This window comes from Parasteatoda tepidariorum, chromosome X2, assembly GCF_043381705.1.
Source record: "Parasteatoda tepidariorum isolate YZ-2023 chromosome X2, CAS_Ptep_4.0, whole genome shotgun sequence".
Taxonomy (NCBI): domain Eukaryota; kingdom Metazoa; phylum Arthropoda; class Arachnida; order Araneae; family Theridiidae; genus Parasteatoda; species Parasteatoda tepidariorum.
The window spans coordinates 18,789,659-18,805,224 of NC_092215.1; the positions used below are offsets into that span (position 1 = coordinate 18,789,659).

The window sequence follows — 15,566 nt, forward strand, 5'->3', positions numbered from 1 at the left end:
GAAAAAATATGAAATAAGAAAGTAAATTTAACCGAATAAATGATTTTTATGCCATGCTCTAAAATATCGTAATAGAGTTACCAAATTTTATCACATATTATAAAACAATTTTTTATTGTTAATTTTACCAAAATCATTGCCAAATTATCGAGATTTTTGGTATTCCCTTAGAGCTAGAAACAGAGTACATTTTGCTATGTTCAGGTAGTTTTCGCCATACTTTTCTTTTCTCAATATTTGGAATACCGAAAATATTTTCTATGCCAAATAAATCCCAAAGAAAAACAATTTTGCTAACCTTTTTTTTATTAAAAAATGAACCATCTCTTCGAAAAAGGAACTAAATCCGAATGCATTCATTCGAAAAACTAGTTTGATAATTTTCAGTTCAACTTATCTGAAACATTAAGAGTTACATTAAAAATCAAATTTAATAAAAGGATTTATAATAAAAGCTTTCACAAATATGTAGAACTCCTATAGAATAGAATACTATAAAATAATTCAAATTTTTTGCATTTTGAAATTTTGCAATTTTGCTATCCCTTTTTTCTTATTAAAAAATGAACCATCTTTTCGAAGAAGGGGCTAAATCCGAATGGATTCATTCGAGAAACTAGTTTGGTAATTTTCAATTTTATTTATCTGAAACATTAACAGTTACTTTAAAAATCAAATTTAATAAAAGGATTTATAATAAAAGCTTTCACAAATATGTAGAACTCCTATAGAATAGAATACTATAAAATAATGTAAATTTTTTGCATTTTGAAATTTTGCAATTTTGCTGTCCCTTTTTTCTTATTAAAAAATGAACAATCTTTTCTAAAAAGGGGCTAAATCCCAATGGATTCATTCGAGAAACTCGTTTGGTAATTTTAAATTTTATTTATCTGAAACATTAACAGCTACTTTAAAAATCAAATTTATTAAAAGGATTTATAATAAAAGCTTTCACAAATATGTAGAACTCCTATAGAATAGAATACTATAAAATTATGTAAATTTTATGCATTTTGAAATTTTGCAGTCCCTTTTTTCTTATTAAAAAATTAACCATCTTTTCAAAAAAGGGGCTAAATCCGAATGGATTCATTCGAGAAACTAGTTTGGTAATTTTCAATTTTATTCATCTGAAACATTAAAAGTTACTTTAAAAATCAAATTTAATAAAAAGATTTATAATAAAATCTTTCACAAATATGTAGAACTCCTATAGAATAGAATACTATAAAATAATGTAAATTTTTTGCATTTTGAAATCTCCCAGGGTAGCAGTGAAATAAATATAGGGGAAATATTGAATTTGCTGGCGCTATCATTGTGGACAAAGAAAATACGGAAGAAGTAATGGATTTTCTTTCCCTCAGATGTCGTTGTCAAACAGTACAGAATATTTTTCAAAATAGAATGTTGATGCTGATGATATTTTAGTTTTCGTCCCTATTGTTCTTTTGCCTATAGTTTCATAGAAGTATGATGACTGTTCTTTAGTATCCCCAAAATGTATGTGTTATGAAAAGAGATCTTTTCTCTATTAAAACTATGCTATCTTTAATGCATAGTTTTATTAGAGTATTTAGAGTAGTATGAAATATATGGATGTATGTAGGATAATAGGTTCAAAAGTTCTAAAAAATGGGGAATATTTTTTTCTCAATAGTTACATTAGAAAAATTTACATAATTGTATTACATATGTGATTGAATTTGAAACAAAATACACTGGTCGAGAAAATTAAGAGATGGAAGACATTTTCCCAAATATCTCAAAAAATATAAAATATAAATAAATGAAATTTGGTATGGATATAGCTTATTCCATAATAATAAAGTATGCAAAACAAAAGTGAAAGTGCCATTCTCATGCAAGACCTATTGCCAATAAATCCAATGTAGTCTGAACTTAAGGATTAAAGATGATAATAAAAGTGAGGCTTTTACAGTGTGTGTTGCCTCTAGTATGGTGTATGGTCACCCCTGGCAGACAGACAGCATGCACAACGAGTATGCATGCTGTTAATAAGGTAGTTAAGGAGGACTTGTGGAAGACCCTCCCATTCTTCCACCAGAGCAATTTTTAACTCCAGAATGGTTCTGGGGGATGTTGGCGCATCGCTATAGCTCTCCCAAGAGCATCCCAAGCATGTTCAATAGGATTCAGGTCAGGGAATTTGGCTGGCCAATCCATTCGTTGAATATCCTCGCTTTCCAGACTCTCATCAACCACGAGAGCCCTATGTGGTCGCGCATTGTCGTCCATAAAAATGAACTCAAGGCCAACAGCTCCCCTGAAAAGAGGCACATAAGGCTCTAGGACCTCCTGTCTGTACCTCTAGGAATTCACGGAACCATTGTCAAACACATGGAGCGGTGTGCCGGTATCTTGCATGATCCCTGCCAAAACCATGAGAACTCCACCAGCATAATGGTCCCTTTTGATAATGTTGCTGGGATGGTATCAAGTTTCAGGTTCCCTCCATATCAATAACCGTCCAGAAATAGCGTCATAGAAATGTGCGTCAGTCATAGAAATGTGCGAAAATGCTTTCCATCTCTTAATTTTGTCCACCAGTGTACTTAAGGCCATCTTTAATACTTAAAATTATACAAATATTCGTTTTGTAGGGAAGATTTCTTCGATAGATATATGCACTGAAGTATGCAAAGTTGCATCAACTGCAAGGGATTAAAATATCACAATTAAATTTTATATGTTAAAACATAGCCGTAATCAACATTTAAAAATGTAGTTGTCACACTTTGTTAAAACCTTCCCAGAAAAAAAAATTTGTTATTTTTCCATATCAAATAAAACAGTCAAAATTTCATAAATAGGATGGCATTAGAACTATTCACCGGGAGAAAAACAGTTTATTTAAGCTTTCGCCTAATATTAAGTGATTAGAATTTTATGGCATCAAATAGGCCCACCTAATGGAGTCACTTAATTCCTTGCATATTATAGCCTAGAGGGCTAATCTGCCAATCTCATAACCCACAGAATAGAGGTTCAAGTCCCATCGTTGACACTATAATACTCCCCACATTCTCTTCAATACACGACGAGTTTCCAGTGTTAAACACTCCTCAATTCATGACCCTGGACTATTAGAATATGATAACATGATTACCATAAAGCTGCTTTGCACTAAAAAAGTCTTTTTTTTAATGGCTTACGATAGGTGAAACAACCAGGTAGTCTTCCACTGTTCATTTGATAAAGCACAACTCAACCACTACTTAACTTCAATGCCTAGTTCCTAATTAAAAGCCTAGCTTCAAGGTGGCCCAGTCAAATTTCTTTTTTACGGTTTGGAAACCTCACTAAATATAAATGGATATATTTATAGTATAAAATCACCTCTTCAAGTGCAAAACACTTAAACTGCGACTTCTTTATTTTCCTTGGTTAGAGAGCTTCGAAAAATGCAGTTGTGATAATATGTCCACAAATAGTTAAATTATCATTATTAAATTTCTTATGTTAAAATAGAGGCTTAATTAGCATATTAAAAAGTAGTTCAAAATTGAGTTAAATTAGAATTTACCCCATATTAGAGTAGAGTCCTTTTGTGTATCGAAATTAGTCCATTAAAATGAGCTTTATTTTAATTTGTGATTAAAATTTTCCGTACTTTGCAGTCTAGCGTTCTCTTTAAAAAACAATTTTTTTAGTAAATTTACTTTGAAGCAAATGTATAGGAAAGATATAATTATCTGTCATATCTACAAAATCAGGCGAATAATTTCTTCTCTTTAAACTCTTCTCTGCATTAGTCCGTTCTATATTTATTTTATGTCATTTTATTTAATGCGGCGTACCTATTTGGAATGACCTTCATATTATAAGCAAAATCAATATTCAAAGATTTAGTGATTTAATGGAAAATGGCATAGAACTCCCAGCACTAATTACAGAAATTCCAGCTTTTGTGCGTGCTATCATCTGCATAAATAATCGATTCCTGTAGAAGTTTTCAAACCTCAATGGTCTTTATTCATCTTTTTTAATCTGCCTTTGTTTAGCTAAAATAAAAGTATTTCTAAACAAGTTTTAATCATAATATCGATAGTAAATGTATTTTGTTTATTTTTCTTGTTACTCTATAATTTACTGATACATGTTTATTTTGTAATTTTCAAGGAATACGTAAAAATGTGGTTCAGTGAACTTAGAAATTATGACAGTACTTTGTCTTTTTGTGAATTGACAAATAAGCTAGGTCACTTTCACTTTCACTTGTGTATTCGGAAAAGTTTATATAAGTAGTCAATTAACTTTTTAAAAAAGTCAATATTATCATAAAATATAAGAAAATATATATAAAAAAACAGACACTACAAACATCACTGAGCTTTTTTATTTTATTACATTAAGAATTGTAACAGGATAAGAACCCATACACTGAAAAAAATTACGGATCAAGTTACGGTATAAAGTGCAGACACATCATCCGTAAAATCTGTTATACGATAAAATCCATTTTAACCATAAAATATTATGCCGTAATTTTAACTGTAATATTTAATCAAATTGATTCAGGGAATTTAGGGTAATTATTACAGTAAAAAGTTTGGAAAATCAGTTTTATTGTTCCATAATGTGATTCGGTACTGGAACCCTGACTGATCTGGAATTTTTTCAGTGTAGAGGCACCCATAATTAATAGACTTTTAATGATACTGTTAACAATAACAACTGTTAATGATAAATGGTTAACCATTAGTTGTTTCCGAAAACATTCGACCCTTTTAAAAATCGATTAAAGTAAAACAGAAAGAGTTACAAAGTTCTGTTTGACAAACCAGAAAATTGATTCTCACAAAATTAAGAACAAAAATTGTTACGAATTTCGTTAGCAGACGGTTCTAACGAATAAATAAAAGTATGCGTCCTGCTGAATGTCAGATCATTCTGAATCTAATATTCCCTACAGTAAATAGTAATTAGTTTGAAAAATTGCTGTTTTATTGCTTTTTTCAGCTACCAGTGCCATCTATTGATGAACTTGTAACTAAATTTAAAATTTAGTGAGAATAAATACCTCGTATCTTAAGCGGAATGTAATTGGCAATACAATTCTTTCTACTTCAGGTTTTATTATCACTTAGTTCACTTTTAGGACATCAGTAATCTCACAATGCAATGATTTTAAAGGCAAAAACTTTATCTTTATTGAACTATTTTTTTATATATATAAACTATACTATTTATCTATTATATATTGAACTATTTTTTATCTATATAAACTATACTATTTATCTATTATATATTGAGCTATTTTTTGATCTATATGATCTATATGAACTATTTTTTGATATTGTTCTTTAAAAATATTGAAATATTGTTAATTAATAAAACGAACACTATCAAGCTCTCCAATAAAATTATGTTCCAAATGCAACAATTATCTATCTGCATCTATTTTATCTCTGTTTGGAAAAAAAGCTTCATTTTAAACTTTATCTATACATATAAATCTGAAAAAAGTAATTATTTTAATGATTATGCGCAATATATCTTAAATAGTTATAATAACAAATAGAAGCTTTTGTAATTTTAAAAGTAAAGTCATTCATTTTACAGAATAAGTGTAATTAACTATGTAATTTCATGAAATTAAAATAGTAATAACAATATTTTAAAATAATGTTACTTCTTTATAATAAAATATTTCACATTCAGAATTATTGGATAGAAATAAGGAATCAAATTTAAGATGAAAACAAAAAAAAAGTTAAATATTCTTTCAAAAATACCAACTCTTATAAATACTTAATATTGCAACATTAAAAGAAAGCTACATTCCCAAAATGTCATTAAGCACATAACAAATGACTATTTTCATCTGAAATAATGATTTTCAAACAATAACGCCATACTTTAGAATTTTTATAGCGTTCGATAATGTACTAGTAGAATAACAATTGTCTTGCAATTGCTCTCATTATTTTCCTCCTTATGTTTAATCTTTGTAAAAAAAAAACTGAGAATTCAATTTTAACCTAATTTATTCATATGAAACTGAGAATGAAGTTAATTGAATGATTGTTAGGCTCGTTTTATCAAATACGGTTTTTTAATTGTCTTTTCTATTCGCTAGAGAATTAATAAATACATACATATAATAAGTTTAAGTATATATTTTTGTCGAGTTTTAGTAATTATTGTTAATTGGCTTAATAGATTTACCCAGAAAACAAAGTAAAAAAAAATACTTTTTGAATTCTTGAAAACTTTAATAGTAAATAAAATGGGAAATAATTATCTTAAATAATTATATCTTTTCCTGTTTGTTTTTTTAATAAAATTTTTTTTTTTTAAATTATCATGCTGATAAAAAATATTGCCATGTTTTCTAACTGTACTGACTCGTTTCAAAACGACAGTGATTATTTACAAAGAGCAGGCTTATTTAGTTATATTATATTCTCTTCTGTAGTAGGAGATATAAATTATCGGATAAAAATTTAGTCAAATCGTTGGACTCTCTCAAAAATGTATACCAAATCTGATTGGCATTTTTTGAGCATCGCTTTTACCAAACATTTCCATAACTGTGATTTAAATTATTAAAAAAAATACTTTTTTTTAATTTATTGGGCTCTCTCAAAAATCGATACCACTGATGGAGCTGCGCTGACTCAAGACATAAAGCCTTCGCCTTCTAATGAGACAACCTGGGTTCGAATCTCAGCGGCGACTGGTCGATTTGAATTCAGCTCCCGGCGCACGTCGACCGATATAAAATAAAATTAAAAAAGTATATTTTAAATTGTTGAACTCTCTCAAAAAATTAATCCAATATCTGAATGGCATATCATTAGCGTCGCAGTTTCCAATCATTTCCATGCCTGCGATAAAAATTATAAAAAAGACTATTCTAAATTGTTAGGCTCTCTCAAAAAATAAATCTAATATTGTGAATGACATTTTTTGAGCGTCGCTGTTTCCAATCATTCCCATGCCTGCGATAAAAATTATAAAAAAGACTATTCTAAATCATTGGGCTCTCTCAAAAAATAAATCCAATATTATGAATGGCATTTTATGAGCGTCACTCTTTCCAATCATTTCCATGCCTGCGATAAAAAATATTAAGATCATTCTAAATATCGTTGGGCTCTCTCAAAAAATAAATCTAATATTATGAATGGCATTTCATGAGCGTCGCTGTTTCCAATCATTCCCATGCCTGGGATAAAAATTATAAAGAAGATCATTCTAAATATCGTTGAGCTCTCTCGAAAAATAAATCTAATATTATGAATGGCATTTTATGAGCGTTGCTGTCTCCAATCATTCTCATGCCTGCGATAAAAATTATTAAAAAGGACTATTCTAAATTGTTAGGCTTTCTCAAAATATAAATCTATAATAAATATAAATCTTATCTTATATTATGAATGGCAGTTTATGAGCGTCGCTGTTTCCAAACATTTTCATACCTGCGATATAAATTATAAACAAAACATTATTTTAAGTTATCGGGTTCTCTCAATAATCAATATCAAATGAATGGAATTATATGATTGTGTTCCATACCTGACCTTTTAACAAAGAAATATTTGAAATAGGTTAGAAATACAAAAGCTTGAAATAATTTATCCCTCCAGGGTTGTCGCCGGAACATCCCATAAAATGTCTGCCAGTGTGTTCTTTAATGACACTAATTGCATTTTTGTTTCTATTTTCAGGCATCTGTATATTCTACTGCTGTTAAAACTTTGATCTCCGTTTCTACCCTTATGCTATTAGGACTTATAGTAGCTTATCATGCTCTTGAAGTACAGGTGAGAACTCTTTAATTGTTTTTTTTTTCTCTTCTAAAAATTAAATCTATAAGAGCAATTCTCAAAAGAGGGGAAGAACAATGTCAACTGTGTTATTTGCATTCAGAGAAAAAAAATCTCCTCTGCAAATTTCTTCTCTTCTGAAAAAATATTTTTCTCTTCTAAAAATTGATTCTATAAGGGCAATTCTCAAAAAGTGGGAGGAATAATGTCAACTACAGATAATATTGAATTATACTGATACTTGTGTTTTTTACACTCAGAGAAAAAAAATCTCTTCTAAAAATTTATTCTGTAAGGGCAATTCTCAAAAAATGGGAGGAATAACGTCAACTACAGTTAATATTGAATTATACCGATATTCGCGTTATTTGCACTCTGAGAAAAAAAATATCTTCTAAAAATTTCTTCCCTTCTAAAAGAAATTTTTTTCTCTTCTAAAAATGAATTCTATAAGGGCAATTCTCAAAAGGTGGGAGGACTAATGTCAACTACAACTGATGTTGAATTATACCGATACTTGTATTATTTGCACTCAGAAAAAAAAATATCTTCTAAAAATTTCCTCTCTTCTAAAAATTAATTCTATAAGGGCAATTCTCAAAAGGTGGGAGGAATAATGTCAACTACAGCTAATATTGAATTATACCGACATTTGTGTTACTTGCTCTCAGAAAAAAAAGATCTCTTCTAAAAATTTCTTCCCTTCTAAAAAATTCTTTTTCTCTTCTAAAAATTAATTATATAAGGTCAATTCTTAAAAGGTGGGAAAAATAATGTCAACTATAGCTAATATTCTATTATACCGATACTTGTGTTATTTATAAACACAGAGAAAGAAAATCCTGGTACAATTACCGGACTATGTGATAATGACATTTATGGAGAAAAAAACATAATTCTGATTAGTAAAGCCAAAATATACGGCATTTAAGCCATTATAATTATAGTTCCTATTACTACAATTTTAATCAAAATTAAAGATTTTATTAAAGCGCATTTAGTAAAAAATGCAAAACTGAAAAATAAATTTAACTGAATAAATGGTTTCTGTGCCATGCTCTGAGGTATCATAATAAAACTAATTAATGTGATACCATGATTAATTAATGTGATATCATGATAAAATAAGCCATAAAATGGACATAACTTGAAATACGCATTTAAATAAGTGAATGTAGCTCACACTGAGATAGAAATTCTACTGCAATTAAGACATTCTATGGTACTGACGTACCTGCTAAAAAACATAATTCTGATAAATAAAACCAAAATATGCAATATTTAGATCATTCATTTGTTAATTCTTCCGTTTGTATGGTAGCGGTTTGCAGGAAACACAAAACTGAAAAGTAAATTTAATCGAATAAATGGTTTTTAAGTCATGCTATGAAGTATCATGATAAAATTAGCGCATTTTATCACACATATCAAATTTTATCACTTATTAGAAAACAATATTTTATTTTTAGTTTTAATAAAATCATTAACAAAGCGCTTCCGTAAAATATTACCAAGCTTTTGGATATTTCCATAGCCATAGAAGCTGATAAATATTCTATAGTTTTGACCATACTTTTTTTCTCGGTACACTAAATATTCATCACTCTAGTAAAATACCTTTCTATAAAAAAATTACTTTACAATTGCTTTTTTGTTGAATTTTAGTATATCAGAATATGTAAAAGAATTAATTTAGGGGAAAACAATCAGTGTTGCGATTGCTACGCAATTCGAACTAAATTTTGTGTGAAAGTCACTTTGTTGTAAAAATATTTCCTAAAAACGCAAAAAAGATATTTCAAAATAGTTGAAGAAATATTTAATAGTTTATAAATAAGATTAATGAACTTACTTATACTCTTTTCTCTTAAACTAATAACACTGTTTCTATCATTACATTAAGACTGAAAGTAAGAAAGAAATAAAAAAAATTATAGTAAAACCATCTCGCTTTTTTCGTTTAAGTTAAAATAAGCTTTTACTATTCTTAATTATAAACTATTCATCGCTATTTATTTTTACTCTCAGAAAAAAAACTCTATGTATAAGTTATAACTGTAAAAAAGGTCTTTGTAGTTATCTGCATTTTTTTTTTTTTTACATGGCTCCAAAAACGCGTGTATTTCTCTATCTAAATTGGCAACACTGAAATAATACATTTTGTTAAGTTTTCTACCGTAATAATTTAAGTAGGGTTAAATAATTAGTTATATATTAAGCATTTATTTAACTTCATTTTGTTAGGAAGTCTTAAGTGATAGTTTAAATAGTGTTGCATAGTTAGTTATGCATTAAGTATTAATTTACGGTTCTTTATCTTATCTGATGACAGAGATGAAAATAATTCGATTATATACACTACACAACATTAATGGAAGAGACAATTTCAGTTTTTGATATTTTTTTTAATTTCTCAAGAAATGCTTAGAGGACTTTTTTGTAACTTTAAAAGTGTTTAGTTAATGCGATTTTTTATATTTTACAATAAAGTTTAAAGCTTTCGGAAACTGACAATAAATTACGAAGGAAAACAAGTATTTCTGGACACCCTATGCCTAAAAATCAAAGGATAACTTGTAGTTTGTATTGATTACTTTGGTTGTTATTTGCAATAACTGCATTAAATTTCGTAAATCTATCTTTATTTATATTAAATATTAACATTTTTATAAAAAAAATGAGGGTTTTTTTCATTCAATAAACTTAAACACATTTTTTGGAGCATTTTAAGATTATTCACAAATTATTATTTTAAAACTTAAAAAATAAAATTTAAAACATGCGCAAGATATGAGTATTTACAGTAATTCTTTTATACTGCGCATGCGCGAAAAGTTGAAAATTATTTTTTTCAAAATTTTATAGTGAGTTGTATTTGCCAACTAATTAAAAAATTCTGATTTGAGTACTTTGAAAAAACGCAAAATGTTTCAAGTAATTTTCTAAATAGTTTTTGTACTTTTTAAAAAAAATGATTAGGGGTTTTCCACATATTTTATTATGTTGTATTGCAAATTACACTACCCTATAATAACCAGACAACAAGACAAAAATAACTAGATATTAAGCTAGATTTACGATATTTTACGCAAATATTGCAAACATTAAGCAAAGTAATCGATACTAGCTTATTGCTTGATTTTCTGACATAGAGTATTCAAAAATACTTGTTTTATTTCGTAATTTATGGTCAGTCCCTCATACTTCTGAAAGTTTTAAACTTTGCTGCAAAGTAAGAAAAATAGCATGAACTAAATACTTCTAAAATTACAAAAAAGTCCTCGAAGTATTTCTTGAGAAATACAAAAAAAATATTAAAAACTGAAAGTGCCTCTTCCATTATTGTAGGGTAGTGTATATGCTGCCTACTATGCTGAAATGCCCGGAACTCATACTTATGGCTGTCGGGCAGGTTTTAAATTATAACGAAAATTCAAATCACAGACATCTCTGGAAAATAGTTAAAATTGAAATCAAAGTACTTTCGCACTGTTGGCAACAGCTTGTCGTTATTTTAATTTTCACGAAAACAGGCTGTAATGAAAAACTTTACAGTTTTTGCTCTTTTTTCGTCTTGATATAAGTAAAATTTTTGCCCTGCGGTAACAGAAGAACATGCTTCAAAACACTAAATTACTTTCTCTAAAATTCCTTCACACAGTAGTTTACAACTTCGCTGCCATTTATTAAGTGCTTTATCAAGTAATCATTCAATTTTACTCTCTTGTTTTTAGTTTTTCTTCTGGACTAGAAGAATAAACTGTTCATAGTTACACTGGCTCAGTTAAATGTCCAAAATTCGTCCTTTTGGTCAGAAAAAAAATTATTTTTTTAAGTATTTATTGAAAACTTTTGCACCAATTTATATTTCTTGTATTTAGACAAAATTATAAATTTTTTCCAAAACTATTTATTGTGCGTTTAATTTAAGCTGTTTAATTATTTTCTGAGTTTAGAGATAACATCTATTTTATGATTCCACCTTTTGAGAATTACCCATAAGAGAGGTATGTAGTTTTTAAATTTTATTACATAAGTAATGTTTATATACTTGTGGCAATGCATTTTTCGCTCCGTTAATTAATCCCTGAGAAAAGTTATTTTAATTACCTTTTATGATCAAATATTATATTGAAAATATTTATTTTCATCTGTTTGTTGACCGTTTTGAAAAAGACGGAGGATATAAAACGGATATAATATGTCTTTTTTCCATTTCCTTCTACTGTTAAAAATTCTAAAATTCCTGTTTCCAATTGGAATTTTCTTCAAAACTGATGGAAATCAAAAAGGTTAGAGTCTGAAAAGCTTTAAATATGACGAAAATCAAAAAGATAAATGTCTAAAAATTTCCAGAAATGACAATTCCAAAAATATTTTCTAAAATATTTTTGGAAATAATTTCCAAATATATACATGTGGAATATTTCAACAGTGAGGAAAATCGAAAAGATAAATGTCTAAATATTTTAAAAAATGGCAATACTCAAAAAATAAACGTCTGAAAGCTTTTAAAAGTCGACGATGATTGAAAAGGTAAGCGTCTAAAAATTTTCAAAAACGACGATAATCGAAAAGAGTAACGTCTAAAAAATTACGAAAATGACAATAATCGAAAGGAGAAACCTCTAAAAATTTTCAAAAAGGACGATAATCAAAAGGAGAAACCTCTAAAAATTTTCAAAAATGACGATAATTGAAAAGGAGAAACCTCTAAAAATTTCCAAAAATGACGATAATTGAAAAGGTAAACGTCTAAAAATTTACGAAAAGGACAATAATCAAAAGGAGAAACCTCTAAAAATTTTCAAAAAGGACGATAATTGAAAAGGTAAACGTCTAAAAATCTTCAAAAATGACGAAAAGCGAATAGATTAAGCCTAAAATAATAATTATAAGAGAATAACCATATCGTTATATGGAGAATATTTTAAATGGAGTTTAACGTTCTGATTAAAAACTGCATTATAGTGAAACAATTTCGTGCAGGGAAACTTCGTTTTGTTGGAAAACTCTACCTATTTATTTTTCTTTTCTGCTCTTTCGCCGTTTTATGCGTTTTAACATAGTCAAACCATTTTAAAAGATATGACTTTCAAGGGACCTCCATGCGCGTATCTGATTCGTTTACTACTAAATTTCTCAACCTTTCTTCGGTTGTAGGTTACAACATTTTCTCCTTTTCTTCCGTTTATAACGCCTCATTGACTTTTTCCATGGCGTAAAATTTGCTTTACAAACGATTAAACAATAAATGCTCTGTATCTTAAAATAAGCTTACAGTTTTTATAGCTTTTGATGATAATTATTAGATTACGCTTTTAAGTACCTTGCTTATTTAAATACTTGTGTCATTATACCGAAATTTTATTAATTTGAACTGTAAAAATTATCAGTAGCCGTCCAATAAAGTAAACGAGTTTCTTCATAATTTAAACTTTAAAGAGGTTAAGACCTGTTAATTTCGTGCCTACTAATCTGCAGCTAATAGTTTTATCTTTAATGTTTAAAATTTTATGGCTTCAATAATGCGTGTTTGTAAAATTATCTGAATAGTTTTAAAGACTAAATTGTTTTGCAAACATAAATGAATAAGCATATTTTGACTCTGTAAAAAATAACTGCAAATTCTACCGAAATAAAAAACATATTTTGTACAGAAAAATTAACTGTTAAAAGGAAAACACGGTTTTCTTCTGTTTTGTTTTTAGTGGTAACCCACGCGAAGCAAAATATTCCCTTTTATTTTACATACTTTTTCCGTATATTTTCCAGTTTAAAGCTGTTTGTCACAAAACAGTTTTTCTGTTTTTTACCTAAATCATAAGCGGATTAATGCTGCCTATTTAAATTTTCGTTTGTGAAATACAGTTTTACTTACCGTAAGATAAGATTATCTTTTTTTATTCAAATCATTTTATGATCATTTTCCAGACTTGCTCTTACTTTTCATAAATTACTTTATGGTTCTGAACCTCGTACAAGAAAATCATGATTCCATTTCACTGTTGAGTTGATACTCTACCTAATTATTACCTGTCTTTTGTTACCATTGTTCGGTCACTTGCCACTTATTTTTATAAGGATGTACCAACATAGCCTTAAATGTTTTTACACTTAAATATGATTTCAATAAGCGAGATTTGTAAGATAAAGACAGTTTAAGATTGCATGCAGGCGAAGACTGAACATGCAGATTCTGCTCTCTACTCACATCGACTACAATGACATAGTTATTTATGGAGTTTATCCAATTAACCGTAACGTTTACAATTAGAAACATATAATGGTAAAAATTCTATGCATATGAAATTATACGTTTTAGTAACCATTTACCGCTAGTAGGGGAGAGTGGGGTCAATTGTAACAGGGTACGATTGTAACAGAGCAAAAATTTCGAGTGTCGGGTTCTAGATTTGATTCCTAGGTGGCGCACAAGGTGTATTTAATAAATCTACATGTACACACCTGCTGGCAACCATTTTTATGTACTTTTGAAAGAGTTACATCATAAAAGATATTTTCACGCTACGTAAGTACTTTTTTTGGTATTAGAATATTATATTGTAACAAAGTAATTTTATTTAAACAAATAAAAATTATTAACCGAATATGTAAGTGAACACCTTAATTAACATTTCAATAAAAAAAAATTAGTTTTGTTAATTAACTAGCATTGTTTTTAACAAATGAAGCTGAAATGGCGTCATGGGGACGTTTGTAACAATAAGTAAAGGGGCGATTGTAACAGCTGAAAATAAATAATCTTATGTTTACAAACCATTACTTAACTCTTTAAGAACCACCAATAGTTTCCTATATCATTCATATTATGTTGCATGTGCATTATTTTATTTGTTCCCTTTCACAGCATAAATTAAAATTTTTAACCCCTTAAAGTTAAAATTTTAACCCTTTAGGTCTCTGCTCATAATTATTTTTACTATTTTTCCTCCTAAAATATCACTACCATTTTGATCAATAAAAAAATATATCACCACTATGATAATATGTATAATTGACTATGTTTTAGTTGAATTTATGAACTGTTACAATTGACCCCGTAAGTGGGGACAATTGTAACAACTGCACGACTGTCAAAAATTGTTAATAACTAATATAATAACATTTAAAATAAGGTATATATTTATTTTCTAGTAGAGGATAGTCTACTTAATTCGTCTGTCAATTAATACTAATAATATATTGGATTTTTTGTTAGTTAAAAATAGTTTAGTAAAAAATGTTACAATTGACCCCACTCTCCCCTATAGATTCAAAAAAAATTTTAAAAACTTTTAACTGTGCATTGAAGTTAAGTTATGCTAGGTTTTTCGCTAGCTAATGAACACTGGAGATAGGTTGCGATCGAGTTGTGTTTTGTCAAATGAACCGTAGAGTGTGGCTAAATTAGCTTTCCTGAGAGTTCCCCTTTAGAGCCATCTTTCGTGAAGATAATAAATACAAGATTTTTGTGTTACGCACCTCTTTGTTGCTGCCATATATGCGTAAATGAGAGTTTAATATTGCAATAGTCCATGGTCACCAATCGGGGATATTAGGAGTAATGTGTTGATGGAAAGCTAGGACTATGAACCCTGTTAAGCCGGTCATGTCATGAGATTAACTAAGATTAGCAGATAAACCCGCACTGCTATACTATGTAACGAGGTTGCAAGGAACTAAGAGGATTCATAATTTGGGTTTAATTGGCATGGATGAAATTCTGGTTTATTAACCATATTTGGTTAAAACAGATTATACACA

At 28.5% G+C, this 15,566-nt stretch overlaps 1 protein-coding gene across 1 annotated transcript in view; it reads left to right on the plus strand.

The window, feature by feature from the left end:
• LOC107450569 (small conductance calcium-activated potassium channel protein 1-like) overlaps positions 1-15,566 on the plus strand; it is a 640,664-nt gene that overhangs the window by 506,197 nt on the left and 118,901 nt on the right. Inside the window, exon 7 of the mRNA XM_071188289.1 lies at positions 7,701-7,796. Within this exon, the coding sequence (XP_071044390.1) occupies positions 7,701-7,796 (96 nt within the window). The remainder of the gene's footprint in view (positions 1-7,700; positions 7,797-15,566) is intronic.